The sequence below is a fragment of the Pipistrellus hanaki genome (genome assembly GCF_964339955.1).
Source record: "Pipistrellus hanaki genome assembly, chromosome: 9".
Classification (NCBI taxonomy): domain Eukaryota; kingdom Metazoa; phylum Chordata; class Mammalia; order Chiroptera; family Vespertilionidae; genus Pipistrellus; species Pipistrellus hanaki.
In genome coordinates this window covers 41,906,930-41,928,999 of record NC_140511.1, presented here as the reverse complement: position 1 = coordinate 41,928,999, position 22,070 = coordinate 41,906,930, and the positions used below count along the sequence as shown (strand labels likewise).

General features: G+C 46.4%; 2 protein-coding genes across 4 annotated transcripts in view; one reads left to right on the top strand and one right to left on the bottom strand.

Annotated features, from left to right (window-relative positions):
• Positions 1 to 11,632, top strand: part of RNF169 (ring finger protein 169) — a 56,519-nt gene extending 44,887 nt beyond the window's left edge. Inside the window, exons 5-7 of one of the 3 annotated variants that reach the window (XR_014795841.1) lie at positions 4,568 to 4,661; positions 5,104 to 10,782; positions 10,836 to 11,632. Coding sequence is in view for 2 of the 3 variants with exons in the window: in XM_084893384.1 (XP_084749510.1) it covers positions 4,568 to 4,661; positions 5,104 to 6,285 (1,276 nt within the window). In the remaining variant the exon portion in view is untranslated. Of the gene's footprint in view, positions 1 to 4,567; positions 4,662 to 5,103 lie in introns of all 3 variants that reach the window. The other 2 variants (XM_084893385.1, XM_084893384.1) reach the window with 2 other exon arrangements.
• A 110-nt stretch (positions 11,633 to 11,742) lies between these two features.
• Positions 11,743 to 22,070, bottom strand: part of XRRA1 (X-ray radiation resistance associated 1) — a 47,925-nt gene continuing 37,597 nt past the window's right edge. Inside the window, exons 16-20 of the mRNA XM_084893451.1 lie at positions 20,752 to 21,090; positions 18,329 to 18,530; positions 17,520 to 17,635; positions 17,211 to 17,310; positions 11,743 to 16,580 (exon numbers count right to left, since the gene is read on the bottom strand). Of these exons, the coding sequence (XP_084749577.1) occupies positions 16,336 to 16,580; positions 17,211 to 17,310; positions 17,520 to 17,635; positions 18,329 to 18,530; positions 20,752 to 21,090 (1,002 nt within the window). The 3' untranslated portion in view covers positions 11,743 to 16,335. The remainder of the gene's footprint in view (positions 16,581 to 17,210; positions 17,311 to 17,519; positions 17,636 to 18,328; positions 18,531 to 20,751; positions 21,091 to 22,070) is intronic.

Here is a 22,070-nt window from a genome sequence, read left to right as displayed (position 1 = left end):
AAGGAAGTGGCCGGTTTCATTCAAATGTGTGTGTATGTTGGGGATTGGGGGTCAGTAAAGGGGGATCACACACCTAGCGTTTGGCTTCTTGGTGATAGTTAGCTCTGCCAGACCTGAGAATGTGATTAAAAGAAACTAATGTGGTTATGGGTGAGAGTGGTGAGCAGTGGAGGGTATGAGCTGTCTAATGTTTTATATCATGGATTAACATTTGAAAATGTTTTAAGCAGTGTTTTATAAGGATTAAATTTTCTAGCTTTCCAGCTGCATGTTTATACTGGCTGTCCCTCCTTTTCTTTGTTTGTAAGTCATTATGGTTATGGGCATGTTTAGCCTAACTAGACATCCCAGAAACCATCTGGCTTGTTGGCAGCAGAAATTTTAAACCCATTGCCTTTCAGACAATGCTGCTTTCTCTTGTTTATTATTTAATGATGTGTTCGGGAGAGAGAGCTTCCTAGATGTGCTGGTTTTGTTCTGTGGCGAAGCAGAGTAGCGTGTAAGGTCAGGCTGCTGTGGTAGAAAGAGCTCAGGCCTGGAATCAGAGAGATGCATGGTGAAACCGTGGCTTCTGCTGTGTAACCTGGGAAGGATCACGCCCCTCAGTTCTTCATAAACTGAGGAGGGTGATCACTATCTCAGCGGGCTTCCGCATGGGTTAAATGAGATACACTACATCTGAAACACCCAGCACAGTGCCTGACAGACAAGATTCCCAATAAATGTTAAAGTTTCCTTTCCTTAAAGAAAAGAGAGGCATTTCTATACAATATTTTCATTCATTTGCAAGAAACTTATTGACTCTATCCACTGTGTGCCCAGCACTGTGTTAGGGTTTGGGGATTCAGAAACTGGTGTATACAAGGGTGGGAGGAGAAGTTACCTCCCTGTTTTTAGTGAAGTTATTGTTGGAGCTCTTTCAGGCCTAAGAATAATATCAAGTTCACTGTCCTTGGCTATTTCCAGCCAGCATTTTGAAGCTTCTTAAGGTGACCAAATACTACAATAATAATATCTATATATTATGTTTATTGTATATTACATTCATGATTTTTGTGATTCTTTGTGTGCCTGTAACAACACAATGGGGGAACAGAGTTCTATATAGGACCAAACTGTTTGTATGCTATTGAAGTTGAGTTCATAGTAATTTGAAATAGGTTGTTATAAATTAAGATGTTAATTGTAATACTCAGGGTGACCACCAAGAAAATAACCTTAAACTTACACAACTTTATAATACAGGGTGGGGCAAAAGTAGGTTTACAGTTATTTATATGGATAATAATACAATTAATAAACAATAATACAAGAATAAACTGTGTTTCATGTACTCAAAACTGTACACCTACTTTTGCCCCACCCTGTATATGTCAGTTATATCTCAGTTAAGCATCTAGATTGCAAAGGAAGAAGTAAATTTACTCTATTTACAAGTGACCTGGTGTCATTCATAGGAAATACTAAAGAATTCATGAAAAACTATTAGAACTAATAAACTAGCCAAGTGGCAGGATACAAAAATCAGTTGAATTTCTATACACTAATAGTGAACAATCTGAAAATATAATTAGGAAAGCAATGCCATTTACAATAGCATCAATAAGAATAGAATAGTTAGGAATAAGTTTAACCCCGGAGATGTAATTCTTGACACTGGAAACTACAAAACATTGCTGAAAGAAATTAAAGAAGACCTCAATAAAGGGAAACACCACTGTGCTTATGGATTAGAAGACTTACTATTGTTATGATGCCAAAATTCCCCAACTGGTTTCACAGATTCATTGCAATAATCTATTAAAATGTCAATCTCCTTTTGTTCCCCCCCCTCACCCCAGAAATGAAAAGCTGATACTAAAATTCACATATGGAATTATAAAGGATCTCAAATAGCCAAAACAATCTTTAAAAAGAACAGAAGTGGAGACTCACACTTTTCTGATTTTAAAACTTACTGCAAAGCTACAACCATCAAAAGAGTGTAGTACTGAAATAAGGATAGAGATATCAATCTTTGGACTAGAATTGAGAGTCCTGAAATAAACTCATTTATCTGTGGTCAGCTGATTTTCAATAAGGGTCCAAGACCATTTGATAGGAGAAAGAAAAGTCTGTTCACATATGGTACTGGGACGGCTGGATATCCACCTGCCAAAGAATAAAGTTGGACCCCCAACCTCACGCCATAGACAAAAATTAAGTCAAATTTAGCTCTTACATTTAGGAACAGACACCCAAATGTAAGAGCTAAAACTATAAAACTCTTAGAAGGTAACTCTTAGAGAGTGTAGCAGTACAAAATACTGCTTTCCTACAGCGCTGTCATGCTATGGTGCGGTGGACTTCCATGACTGACTGCCCTTGTTGGTCAAGGTTACCTTTTTGTCAGTCCGTCTCTAGTGCTTTGCACAGAGTTGGCGCTCAGTAAAGTCTGCTGACCAAATGAATGGAAGAGGCAATGACAATTTAAGTTATACCAAAGCTTACCCAAAAGATTGTAAATGATCAGAAACTGCTCTCAGTGTCTTTCTGGTGTGCTGGAGTGATGCAATTGTGGCTTTCCTTCCTGGGTCTTTTTATTATCTTTACCACAAATCACGTTTAGCGTGTATGTAAAGAGGTCCTCCTTAGCCTGTGTGCTTGCCATTTGTACCTCCGGTAACTTGGGCATGCAGTCAGTGTCTTTACATTTGATTCTGTCACTGATGATGAAATGGATTTATAAACAGTTTTTTTAAATTATATTAAGCTAATTCTTAATTATGGAACGTTTGGATCTTAAAGTATAGGTGTAGCCTCAGTTTGAACACGTAATGACAGGACCTCCTAGGGCTATCACTGAACTGCTCTGACTATTGAAAGTTACAAAGTTCTTTCTTAGGTTGATGAGTGTCTAAGTGTCTACTTCTTTCTCTGATGAAATCATGCCAAACAAGTCATATATTTGAAATAAGAATGCTGTCTTTTCCAGCTCTGTATCCATTCCCCCTGACCCAAAGGACATGTTATTCACTGCAGCATTTAATCTGCAATCCAGTTTACTTCTGGGAGGCTTATAACACTGACAGTTTGTATAAGCTCTGGGAGTACAAATGGATTCCAATATTGGTCTAATATGGGTAAAATACAAGCCAAGCTGACTTCTGAGCTGCCTTTACAGGGTGATGTTGAAGTTTACCACCTGTTCCAAAATAAATCTCACACTAGAGGGTACAACTCTCACGTTGTTTAGGCTCCCTGCTGAATTTCCTTGAAGGGCAGATGTGTAATGCAGGTTGGCCACCACTTTCTCCTGTTGATAACACAGCATAGATTTGTTCATCAGAGTGAAGCCATCTAGAAAGGTGATGTGGTGCTCAGACACAGGATGAGAAGTTTTGAATGGGAGGAATGTCACAGAAATGCTGGAATGGAAGTCAGAGGTAGGACAGGCCTTTGCTAGAAATGCAAGAAGAGGAGAGGTGCCTTGAAAATATACCTCATTACCACCTTTATAAATTTTCTCTGGCATAGTAAAACTTTAAAAGTAAGTTTTTTGCTATAAAAAAGGAGATATGAGCTGAAACCGGTTTGGCTCAGTGGATAGAGCGTCGGCCTGCAGACTGAGGGGTCCCAGGTTCAGTTCCAGTCAGGGGCATGTATCTTGGTTGCGGGCACATCCCCAGTGTGACACCTGTGCAAGAGGCAGCTGATTGATGTCTCTCTCTCATCAATGTTTCTGGCTTTCTATTCCTCTCTCTTCCTCTCTGTAAAGACTCAATAAAATATATATATATTTTAAGTAAAGTTTAAAAAAAAAAAAAAAGGAGATATGATGTGTTCCATTCCAAAGCTAAGTAAAACTGTTTGGAAATAATTTCTCTTTGGAATCATCTGCATGACTGTGTGTCCACCTTGGCTTTTGGCTTTTTCTGCCCTGCTCTCACTCCATCCAAGTCACTAATAGCCCCCTCCTTTATGCCAGCCTGTCTTTCAGGCACACTCTTTTTGTTGTGCCATTTCACTGTACGGTATTGAATTATTTATTTGTATGCCTCACTGGACTCGGACTCCTTGAAGACTTAGACGGTATCTTACTTTGTGTCTTCACTGCCCAGATAATGCTCATCGGTGAGTGGCATTTTGGGTGCTTACATATTTGTAGGTACTTAAATTTTTGTTTCATGGCTGATTTAGATAGTTTGTGGAAACATTTGAAGAGGGAAAATCTGTTGTTTGCAGAGGTGATTGGACAGTGTGTCCACTCCATCAGGAAGGTGAAGTAGCCCCGTGTCTCTCAGAGCATGAGCAGAACAGCCGTTGGTCTTGTTACTGAAGCAGTTCCAGTTTGGAAACAAAAGCTTAAACCAAATGCCCTCTCTGGAGAACTCCTCTTCTTTTGACAGGTTTTATTCTTTGAATGTGTTTTGTTACTAAATTAACTCATTTTCCATTGCAGTTGCCCAAGGAAATTGTCTTTCTTGGTGGGTGGCTTTGAAAGGACAGAAGAGATTTTTATTTTTTTCTCCTTAGCTAGCATTATTGGCTACGCTTGACTATTTGCCTTCTATTTACTCTTTTTCAGGGACCTAAAGGTAGAAAGGAGTCAGAGCTGCAGTGACACTGCTCAGGACAGAACGAGGAGCAGACTCCGAGCAGCCCCGACCAGCAAAGCCAAGGTACACCTCAGACACAGGCCCTGGGCGTCAGTTCCGTCCGCCACCTCCTGTCCGTGGCCAGGAAGGAAACCATTCCATGCGACGAGGCACAGGGTCCTGTGCAGACTGGTTACGCTGGGGAATTTTATAAATAGCCATGATGGGAAGACAGTTTGAATTGGTAGCCAGATGGGTGGCATGAGGATTGGCAGATGAACATTTTTAGAAGTTCTAGATGACTTTTTTCCCTATAGATTTTTAATTGTATTGGTTCAAATTTTAGGAATTTCTGAAAATGTTGTACATTCTAGGTTAAGGATTTTCCCCTTTTCTTAGGCTTATATCACTCTTTATGCCTTTCTTTACCCTTTCCCTCCCTATCCCTCTACCATTATGAAGGAATTATGAAGAAAAAAACACCCGTAAAGATGTACGTAGGTATAATCTTTTTAACCTCTTTCAGGTCACAACTATAACCCCAACCTCCAACCCCATCATTGGTGTCCTCTTGTCCACCCAGAACCACCGCTGCCTCTCCGCCCCCGACCTGGCCATAGAGAAGCGTCTGCCCTTCAGCTCCCTCTCCTCCTTGGCTTCCCTGCATAAGCCCGAGCGCTCCATCAGCCCCGAGAGCAATGACAGCATCTCCGAAGAACTCAACCACTTCAAGCCCATCGTCTGCTCGCCGTGTACTCCTCCCAAGAGACTCCCTGACGGCCGTGTGCTAAGTCCCCTCATCATCAAATCAACGCCCCGCAACCTAACCAGAAGTCTGCAGAAGCAGACATCTTACGAGGCCAGTCCACGGATCCTCAAAAAGTGGGAGCAGATCTTCCAGGAGCGACAGATCAAAAAAACCCTTTCGAAAGCCACCCTCACCTCCTCGGCTCCAGACACAGGGGAAGACGTGCTCGTTTCTGAAGTCATCCATTCTAGCACAGAGAGGCCGCGGCTGGCTTTAAATACAAGACTGTCCTGCGGGCATGTGCTCTCTGAGTGTGTGGGACCTGCCCCCGCTGACCCGGACCATTTCCCCTCTGGTAGCCAAACAAAAGCACAACAGGGCAGTGAGCGTAAAAGGAGCACTGAGGTCCCATTGGAAACCTGCTGCTCTTCAGAACTCAGAGCGGGAGCCAGTGGGACTGCTGTGAGAGAGAAGTTTGAAGGGTCAGGGTCAGCCCCATATGCCAAGCTAGACAAAACTTGTGTAAGCACAGCCATGAAAATCTCGGCGATGAATTCAGTGATACCCAAAAACCATGTTCCAGGCGAGGTCCTCAAAACAAAGAGACAGCTGAAGCCAGTGAATCATTTCGATCTGCCCAATGGCGTTGTGGCAGACGACCTAGGTGAGGAGCCGCCGCCTGCCTTACGTCGGGGCCGGAAAAGACACTGTAAGACCAAGCACTTGGAACAGAATGGGTCCCTCAAGAAGCTGCGACACAGCAGCGGCGAGTCGGGTCCGGCCCCGGCAGACCCGGTCCTGCGAGAGATGGAGCAGAAACTGCAGCAGGAGGAGGAAGACAGGCGGCTGGCCCTGCAGCTGCAGCGCATGTTTGACAGCGAGCGGCGGACTGCCAGCCGGCGGAAAGGGAGCGTGGATCCGTATCTCTTACGGTCCAGCAGCATGGCCGGGGCCAAGTAGCACCTTGCGGACAGCGTCACCCGTCTTTCAGAGCTCTCTGTTCTGGGCGTGGCCATTCATACTGAAGAGCGCAGCGTTCGGACTTGGGGGTTTCCTTTATGGCAGAACACCCCGATGTAGTTCAGAGAGGTTCCAGGGCCTTTGTAGTCTGTACCCAAGGGAACTGTGTCTCTGCCTCCCTGTGACCCAGGCCAGAAGCACTGCCCACCCCCTAGGTGTGACCCAGGCCTGAGGGCTTCGGGCCAAAGCTGGCAGCACCCGCTTGGAATGAGATTCAGGAGCACAACGGCCAGAGGTAGAAATGGTAGCGGAAAGAGGGGATACCTTCTCAAACCGATAGATCTCCTGACTTCTTTTAACTTGAGTGTATTTGTAAATCGACCTTGCAGATAAAAATAAGTTCCATCTTTTCCAAAGAAGTGGAATAATATAATTCCTTGGCAGATTCCAAAAGATCATGTAGCTCTTCTTCTGACCCTTTCCATGAGTAAATATTCCTAATGAGATCAGTGAGTTTACGCTTCTACAAAAGCTAATTAACATTCCCTGTTAAAAGGTGATTAATGCTATAGAGTTGACAGGCCATTTCAGTCATTGTTGAACTTGGTCTTACCAGGAGACCTAACGTGTAAGTGGGATTAACCCCATGTTTAGATGATGAAACTGCAGTGCAGGTAGGTGTTCAGGTTCTCTCAGCTAAGTGGCTTAGCCCAGACTGACCACTGGGTCTCCCCACAACAAATCCCATGGATTTTCCACGCCGACAGGTTTTATACGGACTGCAACCCAAGGTCATTCCGGGGGAGCCTAGGGAAAGCTGACTAGGCGTTGAGTGCCCATTTTGCAGATAATGAGATTGACTGGAACTGTAAACATTTACTGTGCAATTAGTCCCATCCCTACAGCTGACAGCCTCCTTCTCCCCAGGCTGTGAGATAAAAGGCAGTTGGACATCATTATTACTCTCCACGCGGCCAAGGGTTATCTGCAATGTTGATCTAAAGTCCAAAAACTTTGCCCAGAAGTCAGGCAAGAGCAATGCTGAAACTCCATCCTGTGGAAACAAGGTATCTAGCTGGATGCAGCTGGTCAATTCAGTCCCATGGACCTTTGGGGTTTATTTTCCTTAGCAGCTGACACCATGTGTCTTTTGCATCCCTGGTGGTGCTTGGTGCTTCTGCCCATCTGGGCTCATTGAGAATAGGGAGTAAGATGTGATTTTAGGGAATCTCAGGTGGGCTGACATTCCCTGTGCATGTATGAGCTGTTACTATAAAGTCATATGACTGGCACTTAACAAACCTTTCAGAGCTTATATATCCCAATGTATGTTGTCCCCTTTGAGTGGCCCCAACAGGATACTGTGTTTTTCTAATGATGTTGCCATTGGTGGAAATATGTCTGGGCTGTCCTCAAAGTCTAGAGACACCTGGAAACACAGACTCCGAAAAAAGTTAGAACTGGAAGGGACCTGAACGGCCAAATAGTCCAGCTTCTTCCTCTTCTTCGGGCAGAAGCCAAGATCCAGAACAGTGACTCACTCTCACTGATCAGGGTCACTAGAGATTGATCTGTCCCCTTATTTTGCTGCTTCTCAGGAGACTTGTCTCCCTTCTCTGAGAAAATCTGTAATTGTTTAGGGTTATAGGAGAGAGAATTTTAAATTTCAGACTAGTCAGAAGCTATTGAGACCTCTGGAAGAGAAGGCAGGAAAACAAAGAGGCTTGGGATGATAAATGGGGTGCATCTGTAAAGTGCTCAGAGCCATTTCGTGTGCAGCTCATAAACGGTCCCCAGAGATAAGTTCCAGAGATGCCGGAAGCATTTTGGTGATCATTGCGATATGTGGAACCTCCCCAGTGACTACTTTGGTGGGGAGTATCACTCACCTGAATGTATGTGTCCTGTGTTCTCTGTGCGTGCACGCATGCAGATGTGCGTGTAAAAAACACATCAGTCTCATTACTTTATATTCACACCACTTCAGTTCTAGGTCCTACCAGCAACTATGCCCTCCAAAGGCTGCTGGATGGGGGGCACGTTGGTGCCCAGGATAGAAGAGCTGGCACTGGTCTGCAGAAGACAGAGAGGGTGACTTACTAAATGCCCACGGAGAAAACGCCAGTACTGCCGTTTCAGATAGTTCCTTTTGATCTCAGTGTTATTGGGAGGCTGATCTCACTGACGGTAGGGAAGACTTATTTTTCCACTTGCCACCCTTTTCTATGTCTCCAGTAATTAAAAAAATCCTTTTCCGTTGGAACCGATTTTTGTTTTTGGAAAAAAAGATAAATATTTTTAATAGAAGAATATATATTTTAAATATTTCCCCAGAGTAATACTTTCATTTTAAGAAATCACATAGTTGTAGCAACAAGTTATAGCTTCAGGTACAGAGTGAAAAGCTGCTTGTTGGTAAGAGAATTATGGATCCAGCTCACTGACTTTCCCCCTTAGCCCCGAGGTGGTGCCTCCGATGGTATTGACAGTTGCTGTTTCCCATGCTTCCAGCTGAGCAGTAGTACTTCAAATATATGCAAAGCAGTTTAGGTTAGGGAGGGATGAGGCTTAATTTTTAATATGCTTGGCTTCAGAGGAGGCAGAAATCACTAAGGTATTATCTGTATTTTAAGATTCTTCCCATACTTAATAACCAAAACCTGAACACTTTTTCTTTCTGAAAAATTTCCCCTCTCCTGTTGTTTGATTGTGAAGTTGGTCACACATGGAGTTGTTGACATGAATTCTTTGGAGAAAGAGAAAAACAAGGTAGGGAAAATAGAAGAATGGGGAGGGTTTATCAGCTAGAATAAGAGATGCACTATTTCACAAAGCAAATGTATTTATCACAAATCACTGGAATCTGATTCATCATACAAATTTCTCATGTCCTACTATCTTTTGTTTCTTGTGTATATGCATTCTTTGTGGGGTTTTTTTTTTTCCTTATTAAAGGGACAGTTATGAAGGATGGAGGTCATTCTGATGGGAAATGTAAGAAATGTGGTACTCTGAGAAGGGGGAATGACACTGGGGAACACGTTCCTGACTCTGTTGATTGTATCTGTTGGAAGAAGTCATCCGGGCCAGTTGGGTTGGTGTCGAATCAGGGTAGTGTGTATCCAGTCCTTGGCCCCTTTCATGCCATTGCCTCTTTTTAAAAGGTTCATTCTTTTTGGCTGAGGCTTCCCAGGAAAACTTTTTGTAAGTGGCTTCATTTATTTTGTAAATTTAATTTTAAAAATTTTGCCTGGAGAGAGCACTGGTGATGAATGCCTTCTGTGTTTTTTGTTCATTTTCCCTTAAGAGATTAAAGCTGCTTAATTAATTGCTGTATGATTACAAACTGACTAAAATCGGAAGCTGCCACTGTGCTTGGCTGGCGAAGCTGGTGACCGAAGGCTGTGCTGTTGTCCATCCTCTCTGTTCCCTTTGACAGACATTTGCTGAGTTTCGAACGCTGTGCCCACTGTGCTGGGTCGTGGAGATACAACGGCGGAGAGGACAGTCTCTGCTCCGCGGAGCTCAGTGTCTGATGGGATGTATTTGAATGTACATGTGGCCGGAGGGTTTGTTACTGGTCGTATGAAAGGCCACTTCTTCCAGAGAGATGCTCTTGGATGGTGCCATTCAAGATACTGTCTAGCACCAAGCAGGCTGCCTTGAACATTTTAGATATTCCCATCAGTATTTGTGATGTGATTGCAATACTGCTTTCCATTTCCTATGTAATTTTGCCAGAAGAGAATGAATGTTATCCTCCAGTGATCATAGGACAATAAGATCTCTTCAGAAGCTGCTTTTAGCATAAGCATCTATGGCCACATCTCAACTTAGTAACCTCCTAACTTCGTTCCCAATAAGAGCTGCTCACCTGGAGCAGCAACGTGGCATTTATTTCCTTTTTCTTGCCTGGCTTTGCATTCATATGGAGGGCCAGCAGGAGAGGAAGAAAAGAAAAAATGAAGGCTGGATCATAACCATAAAATATCATGTAGCTCGAATAGGCAGGCATGGAAATCAAGTCAAACTCTCGCCCTTGCCATCCCTCTTCTTTTTAAGAAATTAGTAACTTATTGTCCAGCACCCTGTGTCCTAGCCTATCTAGTAAAAGAGTAATATGCAAATTGACCATCTCTCCAAGACACAAGATGGCTATCCCCATCTTGTCAAAAATGGCTACCCCCATGTGGACACAAGATGGCTGCCACAAGATGGCCTCCAGGGGAGGCCAATTGTGGGCAGTTAGGGGTGACTAGGTCAGCAGAGGAGAGCAGTTGGGGGAGACCAGGCCAGCAAGGGAGGGCTGTTGTGGGGGACCCAGGCCTGCAGGGGAGGGCAGTTAGGGGCAATTGGGCTGGCAGGGGAGCAGTTAGGTGTTAATCATACTAGCAGGGGAATGGTTAGGGGGTAATCAGGCTAGCAGGCAGAAGAGGTTAGGTGAAATCAGGCAGGCAGGCAGGTTGGGAGCCAGCAGTCCTAGATTGTGAGAGGCATGTCCAACTGCCCGTTTAGGCCCAATACCATCAGGATCGGGCCTAAATGGGCAGTCGGACATCCCTTAAGGGGTCCCATATTGGAGAGGGTGCAGGCTGTGCTGAGGGACATCCCCCCCACTCCATGCACGAATTTCGTGCACCAAGCCTCTAGTTTTATATTATAGTTTTTTAGGGTCTGAATAAATAGTCCTTTAAGTTTCTCTCTCTCTCTCTTTGGTAATAAGGGGGACAACCAAATGACTTCGGAGGCTTTTTGTTTTAACAGCTTTCTTCCTAATTTTTAAAGTTAGATTTAAAAGGTACCTGTATCCCCCTGAATATACACCCCGGTAGGGAAAATCCCCATAGTGTAAGGTGAATATGGAATCTTGGTAAGTGATACATTTATTGGAACAGTTATTTTAACTACCAAGGGTTAAAACCCAGCCAGCCCTTCATTTTTCTTTAAAAATTGAGAACGTTGGGACTTAAATCTCTCTCAGCCAGCCTTTTCCTTTAATCTATAGAATGGCCTTTGGGCCTGGTTTTTAGAAGTAAGTACAGCTGCTTATAAATTGTGAGGACTCAAAGAGAAAGCAGGTGGTGAGGAGGGAAGGGCAGTGGGATTCTAGGGAAAGAGGTTGCTGAATAGATTTTCCTCCAAAGAGGATCCAGAAATGTATCCTTATATATCAGCGTTATCCACTAAAACTTTCTTATGAGGTTTGTTCTACAGAAAAAGATATATAGAGGTCACCAGTTTAGAGGTTGGTTAAACTGGATGAAGGAAAAGTGCCAAGCCTGTATGTGCACATTGTTCTATGTATTATCAGTATTTTTTTCTTCCTAAGAAAAATATTTACACACTTTGCTTTGAGTGAGTAAATGCTTCCTTAATGCCTTGTCAGTAAGTGTGGGAGGCAACCTCAAACTTGGAGCAGGCTGCCTCTCTACCTTTTCTGGTGTCTTAAATCAAGAACTGGTGGAACAAAGCCAAGGTAAGGCCTTTCTTTTCTCTAACTCAAGAAGGGGTAAAAACAGCAGTGACCCCCCAAAGATCAAGCTGTCACAACCTAAGGAGCTTTTGGGCCCTGGCTACGGAAGGCAACAGTCAGATTCTCCCGCTCACCCTCCAAGCTGTGCCACCAATGGGAGCAGGTGGGGTCATCCCTTAGCCTCCAGCAGGACACTTCAAGTCCTAAGGAGAGAATGGGTAACTGCAAGGAAAACAACAGTTATCATAAATGCGTGTGTGTGTGTGTGTGTGTGTGTGTGTGTGTGTTGTTTGTTCTCAGTTCTTTATACATAAACACAGTTGTCCTTAGGGCCTTTCCCCCTCCCACCTAGAAATAGAAAATGGGTTGGTTTTACTCAACCTGCTGTGTGCGCTAATATTTGACATCAGGTCTGGATTCTTGTGGTCTGCCACTGCTGGCCACCTCTCACATACATAAAGACAAAGATAGAGAACTTAGAACAGGTCATGCCCTGTCAAGGATGCTTCTGCCAACAAGGAAATGGCACGGAATCAAATGGGATGCTGTGTTGTTTATTTAATCAGTACCACAGTGCATTCTTTGATGGATGTTTCCCTTCTCAAGGGGAAGCCCAAGCTGAGAATGTAGTAAAGCAAACTCATGAAAGTAAATGTTCTGTTTCTAGTAAAAAATCTGACCTCTGGAGAGCAATCTCAGGCAAATCTGGGCTAAGCTTAGACTGTGTGATTTTTTAAAAATATATATTTTTTTATTGAGTTCAGACAGGAAGGGACAGAGAGGGAGGGATAGAATCATCAATGATGAAAATCATTGATTGGCTGCTTCCTACACATTCCACACTGGGTATTGAGCTGCAGCCAGGAATCAAACCATGACCTCCTGGTTCATAGGTTGACGCTCAACCACTGAGCCACGCTGGCTGGGTGACTGATTTTTTATGCCGGCTTTGCTTGGGGAGATGCCCTGTGTTGGAATGTCTTGCTTTGGCATTCAGAATTATGGGGGAAATTAAGTAAGATGGAGTTCCTGTAGTGTACAACTATGTCTTCTGAGTTCTAAGGTATTTCCAATTTATGACTGTTATTCTGATATTCAACCACTCTTCTAATGAAACCAAAAAGAACCCGAGGAAAGAACATCCTAATGTATAGGATGACATTTTCCTTGCACATTAGGGCTTTACTCAGAACATCTGATATGCTTTTTAATCCTCACCGGAGTACTTGTTCACTGATTTTAGAGAGAAAGGGAGGGAGGGAGAGAAACATCTATGTGAGAAAGAAATATTGATCTGCTGCCTCCCATATGTGCCCTGACCAGGGATCAAACCTGCAGCCTTTTGGTGTATAGGATAACACTCCAACCAATTGAGCCATCTGGCCAGGGCCAGAACATCTGAATTTTTAAAATACCCTCTTTTGAAATCACTGCTCAGGAACTCATTAAAATCGGCTTGGTGTCAGTTTCTCATCCAACAGAGAACAAATATATCCCTGTTTCATCTAAACTTGTAAAGCCAATTTGAAGAACTGATATACGAGTCAATGCCATACATGGTAGGACCTTTGAAATCATCTGGCCCAACCTCTTGCACAGAGGTTCGTTAAAATGATTTTCAAGAGACAAAGCAGTTGGTCAGTATCTCTGATTGCCTCTTGGCTCCTAAAGCTCTACATACCACACTCATTAATCACCTTGTAGCCTGGTGCTGGGAAAGGGGTGGCCCTCATTTACATGTGCCTGGCCCTGACAGCCTGGAATCTGGGCCCTCTGACTTCGAGTGTCTTAGCCATAGCTGTGTGTAATCCCATTGAGATAGCTAGCCTGAACTATTTTCTATTTCATCCACAAATTCAATCTTATTGAGTATTTTCTGGATACAGACCCTGGCCCTAGCACCAGAGGTATCATTTGGCACTATGCAGTGTGGTGCCCAGTGAGGTCATACTAGGTTAAAAAAAACAAAAACAAAAATGGAAAGCCCAGTTCGGCTTGGAAGGAGAGTTCAGGGACACACCTGAGCTGAGGCTGAAAGGATGAATAGAAACATTAGCTCCAGTGAGTCCTTACTGAGGTCTCTTCCTAGATGAGTAGCAGTCACTGCGTAGCCTCCTAGTAGTCTCCTTCCTGGGAGTTCTACATTGGCACGCTTTGGAAAGGGGGCCAGCTGTCTACACTCATTCGGTAAATAGCCTCCCTGGTGGCAAAGCTAAGAATCAGGAATGTAGAATGATTCTGGCAGCAGGGAACTCCGGGCTGAGACTAAGATGGAGAAATGTAAAAAAAAAATCCTCCATTAGATATCAAAGGCCAACTTCAAGTATAAAAAAAGGAAAGCAGTTCTGATCTTAGCAGTCTACTGATAAAGAATAAAAGCCAAGTGGCCTGGCTGGAGGGACTCAATGGTTGAGCATTGACCTATGAACCAGGAGGGCACTGTTTGATTCCTGGTCAGAACACAAACCCAGGTTGTGGGCTTGATCCTCAATTGGGAGGCCTGGAGGAAGCAGTTGATCAATGATTCTCATCATCAGTGTTTCTCTCCCTCCCCCTTCCTCTCTGAAATCAAGAAAAAAGTATTCTAAATAATTAATTTTAAAAACCAAAGCAGCAATGCCATTGGTTTTAAGAGTGAGCAAAAGCCCTAGCTGGTTCGGTTCAGTGGATAGAGTGTCGGCCTGCAGACTGAATGGTCCCAGGTTCAATTCTGGTCAAGGAAACATGCCTGAGTTGCAAGGCTCAATCCCCAGTAGGGGGCATGCAAGAGGCAGCAATCAATAATTCTCTCTCATCATTGACATTTCTCTCTCTCCCTCTCTGAAATCAATAAAAATATATGTAAAAATAATGAGCAAAAGGCAAATTCTGTATAAAAATATCCAACCCAGAGAAGGGATATACTCTTGGCCAAAGAAAGCAGAGCTAGGGCAACTGAGGGGCTCAGGCAGACAGCCTACCCAATGGCTAGAACTGTCCTATAGATTTCCCAAAAAGGAGGGAGTGAGCTCCCTGTCACTAGATGTGCAGGCAGGAGCTGAATGATCTGTTGTGTTTACAAAAGGCTTCCTGCCTTGAGGTTGGGCTAGGATGTCACAGGAGCTGGTCAGGCCTGAGACCCTATGGTTTGATAGTATTCCTGGCTGAAGGGAGCAGTGCAGTTCTCCCGAACTGGAACTTAGCCAGGTTTGGTGTGAATGATGGAGTGATTCTCCCTCATGACATTAGGGGAAGGGTGGTTTGGGGCCCCAGGAGGTCTAAGGTGATGAGTCAGCATATGCTCCTGCACAGCAATGCTGCTATGGGTAACACTTGAATTACCTGTATCTGCCCAGGTGCCTATGTGAATGAGTGAGAGATGACTGACTTTGAACTTGACATGAATGAGAATGTATCTGGTATGATGAGTATTTAACTGGTCACATGTGAGACTGGTTGAGTACGACAGGATGCAGATATTCTGTGTCCCAACAGAATCTCACACTTGAAATACCGCAGGTACTCTGTGCTTGTCTTGTCAGCTGTGGCTACAAGACTATATTTCTATAATCACTGTAATTACAACTTAGGTTGTGGAAGTTTGTATCTCACTGAGGATCCTTAATTCTTGTGCCCTGCTCCCTGGACCCTGGGAACTGCAGCCTGCTCTTCAGGTCTAAATTACAGGCATTTCCAGGGGAACGGCCTTAGGAGCAATGGATGCCAGCTGACACCCAGCATCTACTTCAAATGCAGTCTCTGGAATTCAGCCCCATGGCCTTCTCCAGACCCTCCTCTGTAGCAGGTGCTGACTGCTGGGCACTCAAAAGAATAGGACAACCCCACCGGCTGCCTTGGCCAGAACTAGTTTACTTACACGAGCCCAGATTGACCCTGCACAGCCCCAGGGTCCATTTTAGAACCGCAGCCCATCACACTTACATGTGGGACTTCAATTTGTGTCCTAGATTAAAGTACCTTGGGAAACTCCATGTAAGCCCTCTCCTAAGCTTGTCCCAATTTTATGGCCTGGCTTGTTCTTATCCGATAAGGGAATTCCCAATCCTCCCTCCCCCACATTTACCCTTACAATAGGAAAAGCTGCCCAACAGAAAAAGTACCATTTCTAGAGCTTGATGGCCTCAATTTTGCTCCCCCCCCCCATGCCCCCAAATACACTTTATTGGCTGTGGGTGAGTTAAATTCTCGGAGCATTAGGTTCTGTGCTACTTCTCTATTCCATCAACTCCATTTTCTATCCTAGCCGTCCATGAAGCTCTGTTGGACACATGTGGCAGGATCTTCCCCCAGTGTGACAGCCTGGTACAGGCTCCAAGAAAGGACGTGGCCTACCTTGCTCTGCACACCCAGTCTTTATTGCTGCTGGGCCAGGCGCCGGGTCCTGCCGGGCCTGGGAAGGGGGGCTCCGCCCTCTGCAGCCAGCCAGCCGGCAAGGCTGGGGTTGGCTCCGAGGCCTGTGTCCAGCCGAGCCAGCCCCAATGTTCCAGCTCCACCAAGGGAACGGAGCCCTCCGGGAGGGCGCGAGGCACGGGGTCAGGGGCACAGGCCGGCTGGCGCACATGGTCCTGGATGCGGCTCTAGCTTTTGGAGTCGCTGGCTGTGGGCTCCGGGTAGAACTCATCCACGAACTGGAGGAAGCGGCTTAACTTAGGGGCGCTCAGGGCCGGGTTGGCCAGGGCCGGCGCCCTGAACACCGACTTCAGCGAGCAGCGCACCATCTCCCGGTAGCGCGCCTGAAACTCCTTCAGCAGCCGCTTGGCCTCCAGGTACTGCTTCTGGTTCGCCAGCCCCCGCCGCTCTGGCCGCTGGCGCAGGATGGCTCCTGCAGGAGGGAAGCCGGGAGGGGCAGCAGGTCGCTCTGGGTCTCACCCAGTCCAAGGTGGGGGTGGGGGATAGGGTGGAAGGAGGCTGGATCCAGGGTTCCGAGAAAGTGGGAGGGGGAAAGAGAAGGGTGTTCCGGGGACTAACTGAACTCAAAATAGCCTCTCCAGCTTGGGGCATTAGGAAGCCAGCAGTCCCCCTCCTGATTCTATCTTAGTCCTTGATACTAGTCTGTATCACGCTCCCTGCTTGTTTTTATTTTTATTTTTATTTAAAAAATATATATATATTATAGATTTTTTACAGAGAGGAAGAGAGAGGGATAGAGAGTTAGAAACATCGACCAGCTGCCTCTTGCACACCCCCCACTGGGGATGTGCCCGCAACCAAGGTACATGCCCTTGACCGGAATCGAACCCGGGACCTTTCAGTCCATAGGCCGACGCTCTATCCACTGAGCCAAACCGGTTTTGGCTCAGGCTTATTTTTCTGTCTGCACATGGGAAGGACTGGGGCACATGCTCCTAAGGGCTCTCCCTGCCTAACACAAGCCCTTTGCCTTGTACCAGCAGAAGAGTGAACCGCTTTAGCTCGGGCTATAGCAGCTGAGGACGGGGTGCCAGGGTCATACCTAGCGGAGCCTCTGTAACGTTCTGAGAATCCCGCATGCGAATGAGGATGTCATCCAGCAGCTGGGCTCGAGTCTTCCGTGGAGGTGGGACGGGGATCCTCTGGGTTTGACAAAAGGAGAGAGGAGAGTGTTAGCCCAGTCCTGTGCTCAGACTTTCCTGGCCTCACCTCCTCACAGTCTCACAGCCATGGGCAGGGAAGTAATTGGGGGCTCTGGGGAAGCATGGCCCTTAGAAGGCCTGGAGTGGCAGCCACCTCTGTCCCCGTGGGCGGGGGGGGGGTTTGTGTGCTCAGTGCGGTGCAGGCTTACCCGTTTCTCCTTGGGGACGTAGTGTTTCTGAGGAGCACCCAGCTTGGGCCTGGTGGAGGCGTACAGGAGTGGGTGCTTCAGCATGTGCTGCAGGGCCTGTGCGTTCTTCTGGATTCCTAGGGCAGGAAGGCGAGGTGGAGCCAGGCCTTCCCCCTCCGCCCACATGCCTCCTCTAATTTTTTAATTCCCCATAGGACAGTGCCCCCGGGTAAAAGGATGTGAAGCCCCACATCTCTCCCGGGTCTGTTGCTGTGTCAGAAGCCCATCATTCATTCAGTGAATGCCAGTCCCCTCTAAGCAAAGATCCCAATGGACAACAGCATTGGGGTGGGGAAAGGGGCTGGTCTTTAATCTCAGAGGGCTTACTCTGCAGGGACGGACACCCAGAGAGCACAGCCGAATGCCGCTTCTTTTGAACATGCCTGAACTAAGGGGCTCAGAGAGGGCACTGCCTCCCTTGCCTCAAACCAAATAGGGAGGATTTTGGAAGTTCAATTTGGGGTTTAACTGGGAGCCTGGCCAGTCTGAGTGTGTGTTCATCACACTCCTGGAGAGACTTTCCAACCAGAGCTGGGCCCGGGCTGGCTGGAAGCTCTGAACAGCTGTGGCTCCCCAAAGCCTAGTGAGCCCCAGGCCGGGGGTCCTGACATGTGGGGCTCCAAACCGGGATCCCCGCAGGGGCCCCTGGACAGACAGAAGATAGAAGACAGCACCCTGGTTTAGAAGAGTCTTGGCACCAGCCTTGGCTTTGCCGACTTGACCTGGGCTATGGAGAGGGCTCCTGCCTCGGAGGCTTTCTCCTCACATACCCTTTGGCTCAATGAAGTCCGGGTCAGGCTTGGCTGTCAGCAGCTCCTCATAGCCACGGTACTTGCCGGAGAGTGTGGCAGATGTAACCTTCCTCCGAGTCTTTTTCACCTCTCTGGGAGCTGAGGCCGGTGGGGATGATCTTTGGTTTTTATCCGCCTCTGAATCATCCCTATGGAGGAGGGAGTACGACAGCCCACTCACCTGTGTCCAAAAAGAAAACACATTTATTCATTTATTCATTCATTCCACTAACATTTATCATCAGCGCTGTGTGTGTCCCCATACGGGGCCCTGTTAAGGACAAGAACCAAGACTTGGGAGAGAAGACACGGACGTGAAAATGGACAGTGACCATGTTCCCTGGTAAATGCTGTAACAGAAGGGAGCAGAGGGCTCCAGGTGAGCCCACAGGAAGCCCTAAGCAGCCTGGGGTGACAAGAAGCTTCCTGGAGGAAGTGATGCCTTAGCCTGAACTAAGTGTTAAAGAACCAGGAGAGCCATTCCCTGGTGGGGCTGCGAGAGATGAGAAAGAAGGGCTGTTGCAAGCAAGAACAGCGTGATACAATCAGCCAGATGCACAGGTAAGACGGCAGGGTGCATCAGGAGAAACCTGACATGGGTATAGTGGAGTGCACCATGAGGAGGTAGGCAGCTAGGCAATAACCAGGGAAGACTGTAAATGCCAAGCCAAGGGTGTTTGTTTTGTCTTTGTGGTTTTTATACTCACTGTGATGCATGGCAATGCGTTTGAAGAGGGTGAGTGAAACTGAGTTCACATTTTAGCCCACCCAACTGGTTTTATATATAATGTGAATTCAGAAACAACTTTATGAAACCTGCATTTCATCTAGGGATGTAGTTATACCCATTTATTAAACTTATGAATTATAGAAAATCTATAATAAGCAAAAAGACTGCATTAGTGATTTTAAAACTTCCCACAAAAAAAAAAACTATGGACCAAATGGCTTCACTAGTGAATTCTACCAAATACTTAAAGAGGAATGGAAAAGATAGCAGAAAACACCCCTTGCTCCTCACAGGCGGCCTTCAAAGAGATGATCTCCCGATTAAAAAAACAAGACAAAACGGCACACTTGGGTGTCAGATGAGTCTATTCTGTGTCTCTGCCCCTCCCACCAGTCTCTTCTTCACTTCTCTAGTTGTAGGACTTCCATTCAGCCATCTTTCAGGCAGTTCTGAGTGATGGTGGTTCTGTATTTCAGTTGTAATTTTGATATGGTTGTGGGAGTCAGCAAGCACCTATGCTGCCATCTTAGCTCCCTCTGTCTATTTTTAAATGTTTATTTGCTTATATTCTACTCCAAAACTGTTATTATAGTTAATAAAGATACTTTTATACTAGCTCAACCAATGTGGCTCAGTGGTTGAGCATTGACCCAGGAACCAAGAGTCAGGGTTTAATTCTCCGTCAGGGCACAATCCTGGGTTGCGGGCTCAGTCCCGCAGGGAGCGCGCTGGAGGCAGCAGATTGATGATGTTTCTCTCTTATCGATGTGTCTATCTATTCTTCTCCCTTCCTCTCTCTCTGAAAATCAATAAAAAATATTTTTAACAAGATACGTTTATACTACATTAACATGTATGCTGCTATAAGTCCTCTGTGGAGTAAGAAATGGATGGATAGAGAATTAGACATAACCATGTGGATAGATGTGCATCTTGAAAAGATCTGTCAGATTGGAGGGGCAAGACTGCAGGTGGGGAGGGCAATGGTACAATAATAAAGTTTAAGGGGGCCCTGCCAACTCTTCCAGCCACTTATGTCCCTTTTCCTACATGGAACCCTTCTGTTGCACTGCCACTGAACCATTCATGGTTCCTGTGCATACCGTCAATTTCCCTCCTCTGTATCCTGCTTCATGCTGCCCTTGCTGCCTACGTCCGCACTATGTTAACTCCCACTCAGTCTGCAAAGCTCATCTCATTCGAACCTCTTCCAGGAAGCCTGCCCTCTTCCTCTAGGCTTCCAGCTCCTGGGTTTCTCACTCTCAACACTGACTGTGTGCATTGTTCCTGTCCATCTCCCCCATTAGACTAAGGACATCTCAAGGGCAAGACCATGTCTCATCCATTTGTATTCCCAGGATTCCGAGGCATCAGAAGTGAGGTGACCTTAAGCAGATGGGCAGAAGCAGCAGCAACCCTTCCTAAAAACTGTTCAGAACCATATCCTAACCCCAGGTGCTGTCTCTACCACGGTACCATGGCTTGTCCCCACAGGTGTCCCTACCAGTACCCCTGGATTAGTCACGGGCAGGCCCTGCTAGGTGCTGACTTCTGGTTTCCAGACCTGCCATGTGCTTGCTTCTGGCTGCCGGTAGCAGTCTAACCATCTAAGGGCTGCACAGGAGCCTGTGGGAACTGGGAACGAGTGGGCAGGGCGGGTGGATCCAGGCACCTGCGTCAAGAAGATGGACTCTGTGCTCTTGGTATCCTCATCTGATGGGTGCTCTGGGCTGAGATGGCCAGCAGTGTCACTCGGGCGAGACGTGGTCTCTTCAGTATGCACGGTGGAGTCAGAGCAGATGGGAGGAAGTGGCACGAAGGGCCGGCGGTACAGGGAGAGGCCCTCTAGGCCCTCAATGGCCATTGCTCGCTTCACAGGAGTGTCCTGGGCAATCGGCAGCACTTCAAGCAGCTGTGGCTCCAATCTCTCCTCCAAGGGAGACTCCGTTGTATCAGGTGGCCGACGGAGCACCAGGGGCTGCTTTGGCACCTTTGGAACTTGGGTTTGTACCTGTCATGGGAGAAGGGCTCTATTGGTTTGCTTCCTAACTGGAGTCTCTCCCATGGATCCTCACCAGCCTAAGACCACTTGGTACAGTGATCGGAGCACTGGGTGAGGGAGGGAGCAAAACCACATTTGCTAGGCACCTCCGATGTGCCCTATGCATGACATAAGTCAAAACTACCCAATGAATAATTATCCTCACTTTATAGGTGAGGAAATGGGCTCAGAGAGGTAAAATGACTTGTCAGCATCACAGAGTTATTCAGTGGCAGAGCTTGTTCTGGGCTCCCGGCCTCATTATAAACCCCTGACCATACCACTGTGGCCTGCAGGAGCCTTAGCCTCCGTCTAAGGTTTAACACAGTTCCCTTGACTTTCCTCAGGGACTCTTAGGAGGTCCTGCTTTTCTGGAAGTGAGCAGCACCAGGCCTGTTCAGGATGCTGCTCCTGCACCTTATACCAAGATCCATAAGGTAGCCCAGCTGGCGTGGCTCAGTGGTTGACCTATGGAGCAGGAGGCCACGGTTCAATTCCCATTCAAGGCACACGCCAACCAATGATTCCCTCTCATCATTGATGTCTCTCTCTCTCCCCCTCTCCCTTCCTCTCTGAAATCAATACAAAATATACTTATAAATAAAAAAGATCCATAAGGTGAATCTCCCTAGGGCTCAGGACCAACGAAGTTACTTCTTTTCTGTTGAACTGCTCAGCTTCCTTAATTAGCAAAAGCCCGTCATCCTTCCCCCTCCTCCTTCACCTCAGCTGCCAGGAGGGAGCCATGTGCTCGGTGCCCTCAGCTGGGCTTAGTTCCTCCTCCCTCCCAAGTTATACGAGGGCTTGATGTTATTCTTAGTCGAAGGTATTTGGGCCACTTAGATCTATACGTTGACAGACAATGTAGGGGAATGGAAAGACCCTAACCACTGTTTTTATAAAAATATGGGCTGGCATGCAGTCCTCCCCTTTGAGCTTCCATCTCCTCC